At 30.3% G+C, this 21317-nt stretch overlaps 1 protein-coding gene across 18 annotated transcripts in view; it reads right to left on the bottom strand.

The window, feature by feature from the left end:
* Positions 1-21317, bottom strand: part of LOC139486769 (ETS-related transcription factor Elf-2-like) — a 110358-nt gene that overhangs the window by 4457 nt on the left and 84584 nt on the right. For 10 of the 18 annotated variants that reach the window (XM_071271715.1, XM_071271716.1, XM_071271719.1 and 7 more), the window contains 6 exons: positions 11329-11493; positions 9809-9892; positions 8519-8662; positions 4806-4952; positions 1943-2002; positions 636-828 (listed from right to left, as the gene is read on the bottom strand). In XM_071271715.1, coding sequence (XP_071127816.1) covers positions 636-828; positions 1943-2002; positions 4806-4952; positions 8519-8662; positions 9809-9892; positions 11329-11493 — 793 coding nt within the window. Of the gene's footprint in view, positions 1-635; positions 829-1942; positions 2003-4805; positions 4953-8518; positions 8663-9808; positions 9893-11328; positions 11494-18749; positions 19540-21317 lie in introns of those variants that run through there. The other 8 variants (XM_071271723.1, XM_071271709.1, XM_071271721.1 and 5 more) reach the window with 3 other exon arrangements.

Raw genomic sequence — 21317 nt, 5'->3', positions numbered from 1 at the left:
AAATTCAATATATAATATGTTATACTGTGGGATAACTTTAATTAAACATATGCAGGGCAATCCTCAGAACCATGACTGACCAAAAAAGAAGGATGTGTCAATCTGCTGCTAGAAAATTGCAAGTACTTTAAAAGGAATATTTGCACAATCCAGAAAATACCCTAATTTGAGCCCAATTATTCTCCTACTCTTATAATGAAAATTTGATAACACATCAATGACAATATTTGATATGTCGTTAACCTACAAGTAAGATAAACTTGACTTCATTTTTTTAAATTAGAAAATATTCATTTATTAACTTATTCTAAACATTTCTATCACTTTATTAAAGCAGCTTTTTAGATAACACATAAAATCGATTTCAAAATTGCTTAGGTATATTATAAGTTATTTGAAATAAAATTAACCCACTTGAACAATTTCCAGTTCATTGGCAAACAAATGACATATTGTTCTACGAAAATATAATTAGAAATGACCTCCTACAAGAAAAATGATAACCTTGAATGTGTTTCTTTGAACATATACAATTTCAGCATTGTTTTTCCTACCATCCTTAATGTGCATGAAATATATGCCACTGCACACATAGCAAAACAACAATCATTGTTAAATTCTGTATTAATACATACCTTAAAGCTCTTCCCATAGTTTCATAGTTCATGTCGGGTTTGTTTTTGTGTAGGCCCCACAGTTTGGATACTGCCTTTGAGTCAACTAGTTTAAATATTCCCTTCTCCCGATTGGTCCATTTGATGTATCTTGGACATGTTTCGTGATTCTGTAATAACTGCAGTAAAAACTCCCACAGATATGTCGTACTACCTGTAAAACAAAACATTTAGGAACTTAGTGACAAATTCATTTTTTAATGTTATGTTTTTCAAAATAAAATAAAAATTTATTCATCCAAGCAACAAAACTTACATATAACACACACATGCAAAATTAGTGCACATTCGTGGGACCATTTTCAATTTGTATGGATTCTAATAGTCCGATATTTAAATATACATAAAAATCAAGAAAATTTATATCAATACCAGTTTGGACATTTGATACCCTGTATTATATTGACTTAGGGAACCAGTAAAATATCAATGTACCAGCTGTTTTCAATGCAACATAATCCATGGATACACAATCTTGTCAATAAATACATATTTTTGAACGTCGTTCAGTGACCTTTGTGTTATATCTGTGTCATTTAGTCTCTTGTGAAGAGTTGCCTCTTTGGCAACCATACTACATCTTCAAGATTTTTTGTGTACAAACCAATTCAAAGTTTCTAATTATATCAGCCAGTTAGACTTCTGGAGTATTTTTCTGACTTTGAAACTGTCCATTTTTTTTAACAAAGCTCTCCATACTTTATGTAGATTGATGGAACACTATTGGCTCTAATAGTTTTAAACACTTTTGATTCTAATTATACTGAACACTTTTTGCTCTAATAATTTTTGTTGATGTTTAAATTTGAATACAAAGAAATAATGTGGTTTTTTTAATAGACCAGAACATATCTTTAACAGTATTTCAACACAATATTTCCAAACAGTGCATTTGCACCGTTCATAATAATCTCTTCAAGAATTTGTAATCATTTAGCAACAATTTGTATCACAATTTCTCTATGCATCTTAAAAGCAACTATAATTAATAGGTTAATGAATGCAACATTATAAGACAGATATAAAAGAAATAAAATATTTATTAGGATTTTAATGGAAAACTATTTCTGAAATAGTCAGTGATGTGTAAGGTTCATTGTATTTACACATTAAATAGTTTCTACCAAGTCATGCATTTCTAAGCATCTGTCTGCAGTTGCCACTATTGAAGCATGTTATTGGTGGCAAGCGACATTTTAAATTATGAACTTTGATGGGTTTTTTCAGGAAAAGAATGATCCATATTTGATATAAATTCATTAACTTACTTTCTCTCTTCCTTTTTGGTTGATTAATAGGACAGTCAATTAAATTCTTTGGTTTTCTACCTGAAATAATAAAAAAAATAAAAATTTAGAACTCTCAAAAGTAAAAAGACAAATTATAGTCATGTCTAAAGTCGAAATCTTTAAAGACGGTTATATTAACATTGATAAATTGATTGTCTGTTTTAACGCCACTTTTGGGGTATTTTGTGGCAGCCATTTTTGGTCGAGGAAGCTGGAGAGGCTGGAGAAAACCACAGACCTTCAATAGGAAATTTCTTATCACCTTTATAACTACAAGTGGACATTAACTAAATAGGGGGAGATAACCACTGGAGTACACACGATTCGATGACATGGCACACACCAACTGAACTATCGTAATCATCAAATAAAAACCACCCACAAGAATAAGTGATAAAGACAAAAACGTGGGGCATACTAAACAAGTACAAGTGACAATTTGTCATAAAATGAAAAGTGATCTAGAACTTATTTACCCCAATGTATTGACCAAGTGTCAGAAAAGTACATCTACACTTTAACTTCAAAGACAAAGACGATAGCTTCTCAAACATAAAACCAGAACTACTTTAAATGTTTTGATAGTTCAATAAACAATGTCATCCGAGAAGACTTATTATGATTAGTGATATACTTGTCATTAAGTGTTGTCCACAGAACCTAACATTACATGACTTTGAATAATGTGAAGCTGTTGCCTCTTGAGAGAGAGAGTAGATAAATAGGATTGCAGGACATTTAAATGACAACACAAACTTAATTACATTCTAGTAATCTGTATAAGCTATTCAAGCTGACTCTAGGTATAAGTACACCCTTTTTATCCTCCAAAATCATTGAAGATTACAACCACCTTGTTTGGGTATAGCCAATATTAGACTACCACTTAAACAGACTTCAAAAACCATACAATTGTGACGAACAAGTTAAATTTCTGATTTTTTTTCTCTTGGTTTTCATATCAACTTCAATGAAAAAGAAAAGAAAACTTGGCAAAATCTAATTCACCAACTAATCATTAAGAAAGCCAGTAAAAGTACAGATGTACTACTAGAGTTATTGTTTCTCGTAAACAAGCAATCCTTTTTTTCTCCTAATACAGAAGTTATTGAATACTGTTTGTACGATAATATTTTCTGATGACATATTTATTTCTTTACAGATTAAATAGTATTTACTCATATGTAACATTTGTTGCCGTTTATTCAATGACAAATCAATGAAATCTAACTTGTATGTATGAATGGATAGGTAAAAGTTATATACACTTTTTTAAAACGTGTTACAGAATCAATAATCATTCAATGGGCATTCATGTTTCTCCGCATTTCAATCTCGAGAGAAAAACCTCCTAATCTACGTAATATGAAGTCGTAACATGTATATAAAAGGTAAACTGGAGGAAGTGGAAATCTATTAAATGACCCATGGTCTATCTTATCTATCATCAAATATTTACTCATCAAATAAAAACTTCTTCAAAAATCTTAAAATGCACAAACACTACTTAGAACGACAAAAATATACGGCTTTAAAGAGATAATAAATGAATCATATCTGGGCTTTAGTATTCTAATTACCCACATTTTTTTTTACTACTAAATCATTGCACATAATGTATATATCAAAAAAATATCAAAGATTCAAGCTATTTAAACTTTGATTTTAAGAGTTTACAGTTTTTAAGATAAAAAACATAGTTCGCTTCCCCCCTTTTTCGCTATCAAAGATGCCCCTGTTGTTTCACAGCTAATGAAATTATATGATAAATAGGCTTGTGCATCTTTTATTCATAATTTGCGATTCAATGTACATTCAATTCAAATAAATATAAGGCGCTGCGTCGCCCCATTCATGTAAATAACACAGAAATTAACCACAAATTTAACGTCATTGATAGAAATGTGTTTACATAACCACGTCTTATATTTAGATCTAAAAGTACAAGTTTTAATAACAAGTTCTTTGATGTGAAAAGATATATAAAAAAATCGGTGCCTCACAGAGTTAAGACCCTCCAGCCTACATAAGGTTCTAATTAAAAGCTTTGTTGTCAAAAATGATGTAAAAACTTTGACAAGTATATGATATCATATGAATATTATGTAAATGTTTGAAACATAGAGATATATTTAGATACGCATCATGATAAAGTCATCACCCTTGAACCAAATCGAACAACTCCAAAACATACCTTGATTCATTGTATATATATCATCTTAATTAAATGCTAGTAATTTTCACTTAGTAATGTAAAGGATAGCTTAACTTTTATAATGATATTAAAGAAACTTTTGACAGAGACATATGTTTGTGTGTTAGTTTTAATAACAACACCACATGACTTCCTTTACACATCCAGTAACCTTTCAATCTTTGTTAATTTCACTAATAAAGGAAATACCAAACTTATAAAAAGAAATTTACAGCTTATAATATGGCGTTTCTCACCCTATTTAAGGAAAGGGCTTATTTAGCATCAAATTTTTTTATCAGATAGCAGGTTATTTTGATATGTGTTAAACACTGTGGAAAACGTGCTAATTTTCCTAATACATTCCAATAAACTGTAAATGCTTATTGAAAACGATATATTATATATAGTACATAAACCTACTTTTTTTATACACATTTAGGTGTGAGACAAATATAACCTTAAGCTGGTATTTACAATTTCTTTCATACGAATGTCTAGAAATTTGTTTATTGAGTCTAATTAATCAGTGCAGTTTGTCTGACCAAATATCCAACAGTTTTTTGTTGAATAATAAGATGGTTGTATTGTTTGAATTAACAGGACTGAACTGCCTTGACACCCTGCCAAAGGGTGTGAATAAAGTACCTTTTTTATCCTTACTTCTAATGGGTGACATCGGAGGCGTGTTGGTTGATGGTGAGTGACAGGATGAGTGATAACTGGTTTCCCAACTCTCCATACCCATGTGTGGTAATGGGGAGGGTAACAGACTGTTTGTGTATCTTGATTCTTCTGCAAAGATAAATGTAATTAATTTAAGACATTGTAATATATCTTAAACCTTTTTGTGCAACAATAATGGCTATTATGTATAATTCTGAATAGGACATTTCTGAAAAAAAATATTAACTTGTTCAAGAAATGATGGAGAATTTCTCTCAGCATGAAGAAAGCAGGAGGTTTATAGTTACTATACAATTAAAGGGAAAACCTGAACAATTAAGGCTGTAAGAAATTATAGACTTTGTACTTAAAAAGCCGCCTACAGACTTTCTCTATGTTTAGCCACATCTTCTGATTTCCTGTGCCTACTGTATTATACAGTAAACTTATCTTAGAGAAAATCAATATCGTCTGCGATCGGTTAGAGCCCAACTTCCTGTTTTTGTCATCGTGATAATTATCCTTAGTTTCAGATCCATATATTTGAACCATCCGTTTCTCTAATTGCCACTGGATATATTTAAATCTAACAGTAAATCAGTCAACAATTTTACCTTTTTTCATGCCAAGAGGTTACAAAAGAGCAAGGACTGCCCATTTTGTTTTGATCTAATACATTGTTCTTGGAAATAATAGGTTAACCAGTCACAACAATAAGATGTCTGAAACTGGGACTGCTAAATTTTTAATAAGTCAATTATCATTCATTTACAAGAAAATTCTTTACATCATGACAAAATCTGTCGATTCTTTATTTTCTGTTGGTGCAAATGACAATTAGAAAAGAAGATGTTTCTCTAAGGATTAATGCTAGTTAATCTACACCCATAAAAGGACATTAATGTATTGAATATTTACATGAAACATGAAAAATTTACAGTACAAATCTACAAGTAGGTCAATTTATTGAATTGATTAGTAAAATGTAGGACAGTTACAGCTGGCCTTCCATCTTAAGTATAAGTTTATATGTATCAATCAATATACATGTTAAACACCTATTGTCATACTGAGAGAAATAAAACCAGCCAAGACTAGGATTAATCCTAACTAAGTTTATTACTGGATTGTGTCATGTGTTTGTATTTTTCTCACTCCTTATTTAATTAAATGTATACAAACTATTTGAATACTTAAAAAAATACAAGTTTTTAGTTAGTACTTTAGTTCAGAATGTAAGATTATTACATAAATTTAATTATTTCCTTAATTAAGCGAACTGATAGATGTCTATCTAAAGAAAAAAATGGTAAACTTCGACCTTTTGCAAGTGTCTTCCGAAACCCTGGGACAATTCGTCTACATGTAAAGTACAGAACTGTCTTAATATTACCGGAAACCATCGTGATTCAATTATTTAATCTAAAACATGTGATTTCCCGTTGACAAGACTTAAAACCTTGTCTCTAGTATGAACAACCTGTTTTTCTAGTTTATAAAAGGTTTATTTCCTATACAGATGACCTTGCTAGACATTTCCTGTTTCAAGAACTTAGCATGATTAAAGACAGGGAATATGAAACATGTCATACGTATCAAATTTATATCCACGTCTAGAAATTCTTTTATCATATTATTGTTTGATATGAATTTGAAACCGAGAGAAAAATCTTAGAAATTTCCTAGTTTGTAACTCAATCCATGAGGAATTGTTAAATGTTTTCTAAGAAAATTTCCTTTAAGAAACTTTATCTAGCTTGTTCTTCCCTCTTGGTTTTAGTTTCTTTTCTCAGCTAAATTGTCCTGACTAATTTTCTAAACCTTTCAGTGGTATCATCTTCAAAAAAAAAATCAATCAGGAAAATATAAAAAGACGATTTGTATTAAAGAAAGTCATTATAGTTCAACTTGTTTAACTGAAAATATCTTTATCTCAGAAATAGTCCAGCCTATTTTTTTTGTAAATCATATACCCTTAGGGGTCCTCACTGTAACAAGATTTATCTGACCTAGTTTACAAGTGAACATTAAACATAGGTAAAAGATAAAACACCCCAACAGGAAAAGGTTTTAGCCAGGAAATATATCCATCAACATCGATATTTACCCGAAACCAATTCAAATATTTAAATAGGATTTACAACATTTAAATTTTGCCTTACTTCCATAAACGTCAGCTTATCAGTAAAACTTAGCATTTGAAAAATCTCATTTAACAATTTGGACATTATCCAGTTTATATATAACAATAAGTTAACATTCAAGTTTGTTCGTCACTTAAAATAAAATTCAAATATATAACATTTCAAGCTCTATTACATACCGGCATGGGATGTTTAAGTTATATTGGTTGACTTCTGAAATTAGCACAAAGAGTACACACAAGTTTGATTTATCAAAGGGGAACATACAATCTGATGACAAAAATATCTCCCATTTGCAAAATTAAAATTTGAGTCTTTGTATTTCAATGAAATATTACAGTATAGTTAAAAATTAAACTATTTCCTTTTTAATGTAGGCAGCACTAAAATGACATGGTAAAATACAAAATTTTACCTAATTAGAATAAATCTTGAAATTGCATTGGCTAAAAAAAAAGAGTAAATATCTCTATAATGCCAACATTTACAATGTCACACTCATTGTCACCATTCATCTAATCCAATATATTTCAAACTTAATAATATTTACTTCATCATTAAAATTTTTCATTTTCTGTGAATTGACAGAGCCTAATTGGTCTCCACTTTTAACATCTCATTTAGGTGAAGGTCAGTGAGTCAATGTCGAAATATAGGACATGAATGGTCAAAACCTAAACAAATATCTCAAGGCTCTTTGAATGCAACATTTAAAACATTTTATGACCTTCAATGTGTGAAAAGTAATTTACACACAGACTAGTATTCATAAGGTTAAAAAGAGGTGTTTATTTAAGTTAACACTTTTACATAGAAATTCTGTCTTTAGTTCCATTCTCTCTATAATAAGATTTTTATTAAAGAAAATATCCCACTTTTATATAGAGGTGTTACACTTCTATAAAAAGCTATTCACAGTTTATTTTAGGCAACTCACGCTATATTTTAGGGCCATTCACACGTTAAATGAGGAGAGGGTCTATTAACATCGTACAGATTTTTTTGTACTATTTATAGTCGCTAGCAGGTTGTATTCATATGTGTTAAAAGCCGTTGACAGATGTGCTAATTTTCACAGTAAAGTATAATAGAGGTGGGATAGGAGGGGTCCTGATCACAAAATCCCGGGCTTAAAAACACGAAATCCTGAGGTCCCCAAATTTGAAAAAAAGAATTCCCGGATCCCGAAAGAGTTAATCTCGAAATCCTGAGCTTAAAAACACCCAATCCCGCAGTCCCGATAAAGGTCCTATCCCACTCATAACAACATATTGTAATGTCATAGCATTTTATACATGCAAACATTTGCACTCTGTATTCATATATTTCAAATACAAAATTAAAACAAAATTCTTGCAATAACTACCATACATAGTGTTATTTGTGTTTCGGATATATAAGGTATCCATGCAACTTGTTTTCATCAAGATGCATTGTGGGAAAACAATTTATAGTATTTGAGATCTTCAAAACTCTTGATTGCTTGTAATTTTATTAAAATATTGATGCATTGTATGCAAATAACCTGGTTCATAAATTTATGCAAATTACCTGGTCTCATTGCTATGTGTGTGGCAGTATTAAAATGTGCAGGTAAAGGTTGGTGAGCAGGAGGAGGTCGAAGTTGTCCAGCTGGCATCTGACAAAAAGGGGGAACGTAAGGACCTGGTGATGATGTTTGTCTCTGTAAATACACTGTCAAAGAAAAACAAATAACACATATTGGCATAGTGATTTTCATTTCATCCGTAATAAGCATTTAATTCGAACCCGAAAGTAAGTTAATTGCAGAATAATTCGGTTTTTAACTATGTTCCTAACATTGTACTATTGATGGAAAATAGGACAACTTTCCCCGGAAGCGCTTTATCCCATTAATGGGATCAGTTGTATAAATACATGACCTATTCGTTCTAGCTGATCTATGTCAGTGCGGCTGCAATCAAGATTTGTTCCAACTAACTGCACTTCAAATAGGATACTTCAGACAATCTATTACATCGCTGGAAGTTAATGATTCTGTGTATATAATTTAATAAGACTCATTTCTAGGCAGTGACTCTATGCATTATTCATAAGAGAATTGATCCTGCTTTTGAGAAAATTAAAATCAAATTTTGATTTAATTTTTGTACCAAGTAAAAAGATTTACTAACGCTTTAAATAATCATATTCTTTTTACATCAATTCTTTCTACAAAAATCTACTTTCTAGGTTCAATAAATGTACTTGCAAAATATACAATGAATACTTGTATTTGTAACCTTTATAATTTAAAGTTACCCACAAAAATTTAAAGATTTTATAAATAAACCCAGTAATGTTTAACAAACAGAAAAGAATGTATTGTATTTCCTCTGGTCTGTTGTAATATACAGCCATTTTTGTTTGTGGCTTCTTATTTCTTTGATTGTTTGCCAAAATCACTATATTTGACTTTTTTTTATTTACATATATGTTATAACATCCAACCTACACTTAATCTTGTATTTCAATTGTATCCTCCTTCCCAAATTTCAATATCGTAATTTTATACTGGCAAAAGATTTTAATACAAATTACATATATAGACTGCGATAAAAAGTTTCGCAAAGGTGTGTGTACTTAAGTACAGTGACTGTTCGTTAAAAGGAAATATGTGTTTAAAAAATATTTTTCAAATATCTTGGACTTAATATTGAAAATTGAGTTAAGCTCTTTTTGTTTTCACTGTAGCCAATCTGTTCCCATCCCTACAACCTTGTTATACATGTAGTTGTAACAGATGTATCTAATGATGAATTAGTATTTACTCTTCACTCCTTCTGAGCTGACTCACATTTATAGTAAACATATGCTTACCTGGGGGGATCCGTGATTTATCGTCACAGTTACTGTCGATGTCTGAAGACACTCCACTGTCTGAAGGGCTAGGAGGTAGGGAAGCTGGAAAAAGAAAAGAAAAAATTTTGAGTATATGCTTTCAAGAATGTTCTGTTTGTCATTCTTGTCTGTTATAAGTATAAAAATTTAGAAAAATCTGATGGTTTTGAAATATTCCATTTATATCTTTTTCTGATTTACGTTTTTTTTTTTTTTTTATATACTGCTTGAATTATGTATTTATATGATATAGACTTGATATTGTCGTAGTATTCTATAACCCTCCCCCTTTTTTATTATGTAAAAGGTTGTTTTTTTAGACCGTATCATAATCAATTTTCATTCAGATATCCAAATCTATTCATTAAAAACAGACATTGACAACTTCCTCAAAACACAATTTTCTTAGTACCAACAATGAATGTGCACTGTTGCACAGGCAGAAATATTTCACCCCAAAACTATAAACCATTAAAAAGATCATTTATTACAAGCAAGGAAAAATGTTTTGTATCTATTCATTTCCTTATTGTAATACAGCTATTGAAATGAAGTCATGCGTCAAACGTATTATCTTGACAAGCCACTGGTATAAATTAAGGATTAAATAAAACCGGCTTTTTAAATCTTAACATATGTAAGGTAATCTTCCTCTGTTCTTCCGATTCAAAAGAAACAAGATCAAAACTTCCATTATGTATTCTTATCGCACATAAGAAACGGAACATGAATAAGAATAGCACATTCATGTAATCACCTATGGATCCTTGGCACCAGTGCAAAAATTTATACATAATAATTTGAGAAATTTAAACCCCGGAGGAAATATTAAAAAACATTTAAAGATCCTCAAGGACTTATATCTTCTGAAAGCAAATATAGAAACTGAAACATTTATTATTTTCAGGCAGATTTCTTAGATCTGTGAATTTGCCAAAACAATGTTCCTGGTTGATTTTCTTTTTCCCCTTATTGACCTTTGATATCTGATCTCATTTAAATAAGATTTAAAGCTAGGAGTTTGAAAATAAATCTTAAATGCCATAATATTAATATGCTACATTGATTTTATTTGTTTTAATGCTGAAAACTTATCATTAACATCCACAATTATCGTTAATATCTTCAGCGTGAAGCTATTTTCTATTGAAACTCGCACTTCACTAAAGCTCTCCAATTTTTTACATTGTGTAAACTGAAACAATATCTATAAGAGACAATCTCTACAGGCTTTGATTGAGGGCTAACTAGTGTAAAACTGAAACTATACCTATAAGAGACAATCTCTACAGGCTTTGATAGAGGGCCAACTAGCGTAAAACTGAAACTATACCTATAAGAGACAATCTCTACAGGCTTTGATAGAGGGCTAACTAGCGTAAAACTGAAACTATACCTATAAAAGACAATCTGTACAGGCTTTGATAGAGGTCATACTAGTGTAAACTGAAACAATGCCTATAAGAGATAATCTCAACATGCTTTGATTGAGGTCTTACTTGATTTTTGATTCTGTCTGAGAATATCTTGAAGAAAGGTTTTGTTATCCTCGTGAGGTGAGTCCATACACAGTAAGGCTTCAGCAGCCACATGGTGTCCATTGTGATAATATAGTCTCTCTCTTGGTTCTTCCTTGATCTTTGTTTGTTGTTCACAAGCATCCACTAAAACAAGAAAAAATAAAAAATTCAGATGATATACAAGCAAAATTTTCCATTATAGGTCCATTCTGAGGATTCAAAAAGGTCTCACCTTTTCTTGAAGGTCTTATAAATCTAACTGAAAATAAAAAAAGCATACACAGTGACCTAGATTTGTATAAAACTTGTATTAGGTCAAATGTGCAAGCATTAATTTGTCTGTGCAATAAAACTTGTCATGTTATCATGTTTTTATTGAGGGACTGCTGCTTTGGTTGCTAGAATTATCTTTTCTTTTACAGGGGTATATTAAGAATTCACAAATAATGTGCCCATAACAATTAGTAGTATCTTGTTTCAAGAGTTATAAATAGAAAACAGCTCAAGATTTAAGTTGACTAAAAATTTAAATATCTGAATAATTTCCCAAACTTTAAGGAAGGTCATTAGATATAATATTATAATGATCGGTAGACTCTAATTTACCATAGTTAAAGTTCATTCTTTCATAACAGTGAACCATTCACCTATGGTGTATTTAAATCCTTTGTTCTCATTATCAAATCAGGAAATATTACTTATACAATAGCTACTTTTATAAAGGTTCTTGGCAAGTCTCCGACATACTTCAAAGGAAAATTTGAAACAATGCGTTATCGTGATCTTAAAATAAAAATCTAGCTGCAGAAATAACATTAATTTCAGTAAGATTGTGAAAAATAGAATCAGATGTACTTTGATATTAAAATCTCATAAAAACATGTTTGTTATAAATCATGCAATTTCACTTTTCTTTAACATAATTGTTCGCCTTTTCCTCGTAGGTCAACAACCTGACTGTCTATCCTTGTAAACAACTGTTGAGCATGAAATCATGGAAAATTATACATTCTCATATTCACTTTTCTAACAATTTACAACATGTGAACATAAATTCTTAATGACAAACTTCCGCAGTTGGTCATTTTTCAGTTTATTAATAGGATCGTTCATAATACCTAAATGATTATCTTGTGACAAAGTAAGACAACAAGGATCCTTTAAACTTATGACTTATAAAGGAAGAAATATATTTCCTTAAACTGTTCGTGATTCATTTCTGGTTTCCTAATTGTTTTTGATTGCTTGCGAGGTTACTCATAGGGTAAAAGAGGACATAAGAACAAAACACTCCAAACTATACACTTTTCTTGGAAAATTACTTAACATTAACAGCGTATCATGCATATTTTTAAACATTTTTTCAATGTTGTTTTAACATGTTTAAATACTTATGAAAATATTACATTAAAAATACATCTCTCCTCTAAATCCCTCTACGTAAAAATAGTTTAACAATTTTTAATCCAAGTATGAGTAAAAATGTACTCAGCACATCGGAAATAATTTCTCATCTAAATATGTGGTGACGGCTTAAGTTATGAAAACAAGTATTTATCTAGAAACTTAAATATAAAGCTTGTTATTCATAAGTTTAATTTTTTATAAACAATAGTTTTTACATTTTAATAATTCATTTCAAATCAATATTTCATCTATATATGGTATACATAATACATCAATCCCAACATGAGGGCTGAATATTATCAGTATGCAGAACAATCAACATTAAAATACAAATGAATTATAGTCATCTTCATATATACTTAAACATTTATCTTTTGTTTATAAAAAAAAAAATATTGATAAAGATCAGTTACAATATAGTTGTATTTATTGCATGGCTGCAAGTGCATAGATAAAGATTCTGTTTTTGTTTTTTTATCAAACAAATTTTACAAGGCTGTTGTCAACTTACTACTTTATTATAAGCTGCAGAGAAATAGCAGCCAACATAATAGTAGCAGCAAATAAATTATGTTGATCAATGCACAATGTAAAATACTTGGTGTAAATCATAGAGGATATTACACCAGCAGCGTCATAACATTGTAATGAGGAACTACAATTTAGCATAATTAAAGTAAACGATTCCTATCACTCTTATACATCTAACTGGTCACTAACAAAAGGTCAAATATAATTAACTGCCACACTTGTATTTCTGGAGTTATCAAAGACTCTTTTGTTTTACATTTGAAATTATTAGTAATAATCATTGATTCAAGATTTTAAAGTTTGCAAAATGAGCATTTAAGAAAGAAACAGTAGTTTTATCCCCCATTTTAGTCATGTTAGTTGAAGGTTACAGTCTTCATAAACATATCTTTAGGCATAATATATAACAGCCTGCACAAACATGACATACCATTCAATGCTTACGTGTATTCAAGTTAGGAAATACCTAACATATTTTTTAATGCATTAAAATATTTTGCATACAGCCTATTTTTGAATTACAAATCTCCAAGAAAGTTGCATTATATAACATTAATGTCTTGAAATCAGTGCAAAAATATAGTTACAACAAAGGAAGACAGTCAATGTCACTAAATTAGGTCTGGTCAGTTCTGGACACATGTGATTGATTACCTGTCCCTCTCAAAACAATGCTTGTTATTATGGTGTAGGTGTGTATTAAAACAAACACATAACAGATTTAGTGATCATGGTCACAAATCAATGGCTATTGGTGTTTGGATCTCCCTGTAATGAGCAAAGTAACGAGATGCACATTTTTAGATGATTAACTTATTATCTGGTCAATTATTTCACATACCCATGCAATATATAGTCAGAATTGACCATTGCATGACTTTTCTGTACTTGTATCAGGAACTACATGCATGTACAAAAATGTATAAAAGCACATAACTTCACATAACCCTAGGGGTAAAAAGTATTATTGGTCAATTTTGCCATTAAACAAATCAATGAAAAAGTGGACAAGAAAAACAAAGTTTTCATAAAAACTAACTAGTACACAAGTATTAAGCATGGTTTGAATGTTGTAAAAAAGTATATATTTATGACGATTTTTCATAACCATTCTTGCTACTAATCTACATGTGAAATCAGTTAGGCAACTTGTAAAATGACAATTAAAACACACTTCTCGTTAGATCATAATATTGGATCTGTTTTATTTATATATTTATCGCTAATGCATGCTGTGCAAGTTCATGCATATCTTTTCTCATGATGCAGCTATCACCTTTAAGCACTGTCATTTTATTGAGAGTCTATAAAGACCTCTAATTTGTCTCTTGTTGAATGCAATAAGAAAAGCTTTTTCCTCTTGTTACAGGCTATTTTTCACAGCCTCACAGGAGAGTATAAGAAACATAACAATTACTGCCAAAATTTGGTATCGTGAAGTCACTTTACTGATAAAAGAACATGTAAAACAACCACAAAACTGTCACTTAACTAACCCAATCAATGGTGTTAATTAGTGCTATCAAAATACTCCCCTCCCCCTTTTTACCCCAAATCCAAAATCTAGCATATATGCACTAACCTACAACGTATCACACCACAACAAATAAAGGGATTTAATTCTCTTACATTAAAAGAGCTAAATGTATCAAAAAGTAACTTTGTCCTTTTACTTTGCTTGTTTAATGTTCATTTGATTTTCAATATAGACTTTAAACAGATGTTTCCCAAAGGTAAATTTAATATTTGGTTGATTCAATTATTCTTACTTTTGTAGACCTACATCTTGTGAACTAATGCAAATTATACCGATTCATATTATATATATATATATATATATATGTATAGAAATGAAAAGAATAGATTTAAGGATCAATGAGTGTGAGACCCCCAAATACCAAAAAATCAAACAGACCTATATAAACATACATACACCATGAAAAGCTTATACTTGATTGTCAAACAAGTCTGTATGTCCACAATAATTGTGTACTCTTTAATGTATCAAGTATCAAGAAGTTATTCTTAGAAGCAAATGAATAATTTCATGGCCCTATTTTCTAAAAGTTTATGTTCTTAAGACTACATATTTCAGTACAAAACTACTTACGAGTTATGTAACTGTTTTAATCTCTTAGGAATTGGAAGAGAAAATGAACTGTAAATGAAGCAATTTTGGCTTCCTGACAAAGAAATTAAAACTGAAAGCTATTGAATAATGACTGGCTAACAATAGTTTGATCATACAAAAGAGGAATATAGTTAGTTATAAAAGAACTGATAGTCGGTAAATCTCTTTTCCATTAATATCACAGAAAACTGCTGACCTAGACAAATCTTGACTACAAATATTTTTATCCTCCAGAGGAAAGTAAAGACTTTTTAACATTTATCAAGCATGTAATCTTCCTTTGACCTGTATCTATGAATGTAAAGCAGAAACCAAGACATTGTAGTCCCCCGGGCGTGACTACGGAAACAAGACAAAAAATGACAACTTTGTTAATTTTGATCATTCACAATGAATATTTCTGTGTTTGAGTGGACCCTGGAGGGACTAAGTTGTACAATGGAGAATGCCCCCACGACTATATAATATTAACAAAGTCGTCACCAGCGACAAAATTGTCAAGATCACCGACCTAGATATACTAGTAAGGTTGTCCTTGGGCTTTTTCCAACATACATATGTAAACTTGGAATTAATGGTAATTACATACGGTACATGTTTGTCAATAGTTGTGTAGGTACAACAACATATGTGTGATGAATTCAACATGCTCCACATGAATATATACATTTTATGTAAGAATTATGCTAATAAATCCACTTGAAAATTTACTAAATCCCCTGAATTTGTTCACTTTTTAAAATTTGTTTAAATACTACAAAAACTGCTCAGTTTTAATAATTATTTTTAACCTCTGATGACTGTTTCTCATTCATATATATTTGTATATAAATATAATAAGCCAGAATTTCTATTACTTTAGAATGTAAATGTCCAATTCAAATCAAGGGCAGATAATAAATCATCAATTGAAATACATCTCAACACAGGCCTAATTCACTAAGACAAAAAAAAATACAACTGAGGCAAAATACATGACATTGAATGACTTAATAACCAACTCGCTTGACATAGATGGAATAAAGCTTATGTAGTTTGACCTAATCTAATTAGAACAAGATTTTCAATGTTGCTCACCTGCGAAGATATATATATATATATAAATACCATGGCTTCTGTTCATAAAACTTTTCTACATACTCCAGTACTAAGTAAAGATTTATGACTGAAAGTCCCTGGAGTACATTGAGTTCCTTATACTTCTTTAACACACAAGAAAAAGATATAAAGCAATGCAAAGTATACAGAGTATAAATGTACATGTACATGTATACTCGAGTTTCAAGATTTCCCATTTAAAAAGAGTGTAGAACTAACTAAATGTGTATTTGGAAACCAAAAACAGTTCATTTCATGCATTTCAGAAAGGCTTTTAAAAACCATGAAAATTGTCAGTTCATCAGGCCTTTACATTTGTGAAATATGTAGTTTATGTATACAAAATTATGTAATCTGCTTTTAGCAAAACAAATCATTAATCATAATACCTCTATCAACACCACAGTACTTTACTTCTAACATTTTTTCCCCTTATTTCTGCAGTAAAATCATTTGAGAGAGGTTGAATTCATAACAATTTATATGTAAAAAAAAGGCAAATTAAGGAAACCAAATTATTAATGCATTTGTGAGCTGGTCATTTTTTTATTCAAAGATAACTTTAATTACCCCCAAAAAATATATTGAAATTCATAAAATCTTGCAAACTTTCAGACAATTTTTCTGTGTTTAGTTTTATAGAAAGCAAGAAATTTGAATAAATATGAGAACGAATAGAATGCACTACAAAGGCCATGGAGCAGGTGTTCTGTATCTAAAGGTTGTCACATTTACTCAACTTATTAACAACATTTCTATAGGTAGGACTGAACATCTGTGCTGGCTTAAAAAAAAAAAACTCAGAAAAAATTATTAAAAGTTTTGATAAAAATCTACTTTCTCAATTTTTTAAATGTTTATACATATAAATGATCTCAATAAATTAGACCCTCCCTTTACAGATATGATAAAGAACTTTTTTGAAATATTATTTTAATTCATAAAATCACAATTGTTAACCCAAATCTAACATTAGTTATTATGTTGTTATTGCTGGTTAAATGCTGACACTGCACCATAAATAATGATGTTAGTCTTGTTGATTTGCCTGCTTTTAACATTTTTGATGGTGGTCAAGTAAACATTGAGGTAAAGTACTGTTCAACCCTAGTAATTGAGGAATCTAAGTCCCTGATTAACAAACATCCCATCACTTACTGTATAACTATTAAATGGGGGAGATATGATCTCCCGACATAATACATTTATCTTGTTATCTCAAATTATGCTCTAAAATCTATTTATGTAAAACATTTTCAAGTTTTTAGAACTGAAAAGAAAGACATTTAAATACTGAAAAGTGCTATTATCAACCTGTTAACGAATCCTCAAGAAATTTAAATTTGATCATTATCAAATTCGCCCTTGATTGTTCCAACAAATTAAGACTTCCTTTAGTAGAAATCAGACAAATTAAACAGGAACAATTCAAATTCTAAGGTCGTCATTTGAACTTCCAAGAATGTAAAGATAAAGCTTTTCATTTTGAACATATCTTTTTACCGACAGATATACTTATTATATCGTGTTATGAATACCTTTTCTTTCCATAAAAAGTAAAATGAAATAATATTGTTAGAAATAACCATGACACTAAAAAACATGACATGAGAAAAAAAACTTGACAAGACAGGTTTAGATAATAGCTGGCTTGTCAAATTACTAGAATATATATGTATTTAAATCCTTTTGGTTCTTATACATTGTATTTCCGATTATAACCCACCCAACCTTGCGTAATGTCAACAGGAATGAATTGGGTGACGTCAAATATTAAAATGACTACTATCGTCACACCAAATTACTGCACAAAAAAAGTCGTCAGTTTAAATAAGTGCATAATTATTTGAATATAAAATTCAATATCATAAGAATGATGAATCTCCGCATTCAAAATTTGTGAAATGATGATTATTCTTAGGAAACAATTAAATTTAAAATAGAAAATCATACTTCCAAATTTTGTGAAAATGTGGCCTGAGGGAATTAACATTAAAAAATCATATGATTTTTTTCTTCACAATATCATTTAAATATATATATACCCGCTATTAAAATTACTACATTTTTTCAGTCTTCTCCACCACATAAATGTACAATAAATTCAAATTACTTAATTTTTCAATTCAATGTTCATACATGTAGCTGCTTTTGAAAAATCAAAATCTGAATTTAAAAAGAGTACTGAAAAAAGGAAGGTAAAAAAACCAGAGATTAATATAAGAAAACTTACAATATCTTGTTAGAAGTTTCTTTTTGTAGGTTTTAGCACTACTAGTGTCTTTTTTAGATTCTCCAAAATCAAGTCCTTGGTCAATAGAACTATCTTCCGACATTACAGACTCCCGTCTCTCCTTTTTCATAGATAAATCTAACACCGGAGAGGTTTCATAATCCATTGGAGATATATAATTAGCGGCAATTCTGTAATCCATCATTTTTATTTTAAAAGAACTGTAACTTTTGAGGCAATTTCAATTCCTTCACTTTTTAATTTATTCCTTAAAACCTTGTTTTTAAAAAACAGTATTTACTATTTCAAAAAACTAAATGCAATATTTTGTCCAGTGAAATATTGCATGTTACTAGTTGATGTTTGTCCTCACAAATATTGACAAAAATAGGTAGTCTTCTTCAAATGATGTGTTACACACTAGTCACACTAACAAATCAATTAAATATAAAAAAAATCCACATGTGTTTTCTATAATATGTTACTAATGTCTATTATTCCAAGTAATAAATTTCCAATTTGAGTAAAATTGTCAATAATTGTTAATCAGTGACAATCTGTCTTGCTTACACATACCTCTGTGAGATAGGAAGTCAGTTATGTCAAACAACAACCATGCATAGGAAGTAAACTATAGCTGACAGTCACATGACCTCTTTTTCTAGGTCATATACAGTGTAGGAAATATGTTTGCCGATATGAATACCTTGTATACAAGTAGGAAATGAATTACCTTGATAAAGTGACAAAAACAGCTCAAGGGGGATTAAGATTAGGAAAATTTATATTCAATATCAAAAGTATTGAATAATGAAAAAGGCTTTTGTTAATGGGGGGATATAGGTGTATTTAGTGAGAACAGGTGAATACAGGTAAAAATCACTTCACACACTGATAGGTAATAAGGAAACAGGATAAGATAAAAATTGTATATCTTGTTTTTAAAGTCTATGTGTGTGTCATAAGTAAATTATTACTTAGGTGATCATAAACAAAACACATTAAATCTAACACACCTATAATGTACCTAACTTGAAGGTGCAAAGGTGAAATAATAATGTATTAATATCAAGGTTTTAAATCTCGTAGTTTAATCCTTTTTACAAGTGTACACAAAATATAAGAACTGTCAGGCTGTATTAGAAGGGAGGACTAGGGGAACCTGTACAGTAGCAATATCTGGTATTTTTCTACTGACAAAATTACATTTAAAAAGAACCAAAACAAAGCGTTGTCCAAATTGGAATCCATAATAACACTGAACAATCCCCCCCCCCCTAAATTCTTAAACAGGGAGTAAGGATATGACTTCTTTAATTATATATATATCATAAAAAAGAAAAGAAAAAATTATGGTATGATCGCCAATGAGACAATTCTGAACCAAATGTTTGAGTCTTATTTTTTCTATGACTGCCTGATATTGATGTAGGTGTGTAACATAGATTTGTTGATTTATTAGAGGCACAGATTTAAGGAGAGACAGAGTGCTTAGCCCCTCTAATGGAGCTATATATATATGGATACAGATACTGATACAGGATTTTGAAAAATAAGAGGGGAGCCAAACCAGGCAAAGTTTGAAGGTTGAGAGAGGGAAATGCAAGAACTCTATGAATTAACTATATTTGTACCTTCATAAGAGGGAGCCTGCACATCCCCTACCTCTACCTAAATCTGCCTTTGGGTTTATGCCTTGTTGGTGCGCCCTCCCCCTTTTCAAAATCTCATTTTTTCTCAATATTTAACACAAAATTACTGATAAATGCTTCTTAAAAGAGCTGTGCCTTCATTAAAATATAAGCTGATTTCACATCATTTCCATCAATTACTGTAAATTCTAAAAGTTTTGTGGGTACTTATAATCATGATCATGAATATTGTTAATCAATGGTTAATACACCCCCCTCTTTTTTTTAAAATAAATTATGTGAACATTGCATGGTGTTCTGGGGGGTTTGAACCCCCTTTTGGAAATTGGTGAATCTGCATCTGTGTATCATTTGGTTGTTGTTCCGTAGAGGTATACCATTTTCTTTTAATTACTAATAGAAAAACCAGGGAAAAGATAAACATGTTTTGGCAGTTTAATTAAAATTCTTTACTGTTTAGGAGTTGTTAATCAAAAATGGTAATGACTGAACCCTTGTAACCTTTACTGATGCATAATCCTGCTATTGCTAAATGGAATACACTACAAAAACACCTACATGCTCCTAGAAGCTTTCAATTGGGTCAAGGATATTATAAAGGAAATTGAAACAGATTTTCTTAGAATTTATGACATTATCCCTTGTATCATATGTAAATTAACCTGAAAAGTAGACAAATTACCGAATAAAGTTTCCTGTTTGAATCCATTGAGTTCTTAATATAAGGGAGATAATTCAGATTCAGATGCTGACAAAATCAATATCATGATATTCACTTCCCATCATCGCATGAACAAGGACAATCAACTTGTATAACATACTACATATTTGTGACCTGTGAGCCAATAATAATTTAAACAATAAACCTTGTATTAAAATGGCATTTGAACAATTGATCATAAACAATAGCAGTGTT

The sequence above is a fragment of the Mytilus edulis genome, chromosome 8 (genome assembly GCF_963676685.1).
Source record: "Mytilus edulis chromosome 8, xbMytEdul2.2, whole genome shotgun sequence".
In the NCBI taxonomy this organism is placed as follows: domain Eukaryota; kingdom Metazoa; phylum Mollusca; class Bivalvia; order Mytilida; family Mytilidae; genus Mytilus; species Mytilus edulis.
This window is presented reverse-complemented; position numbering and strand designations above follow the sequence as displayed.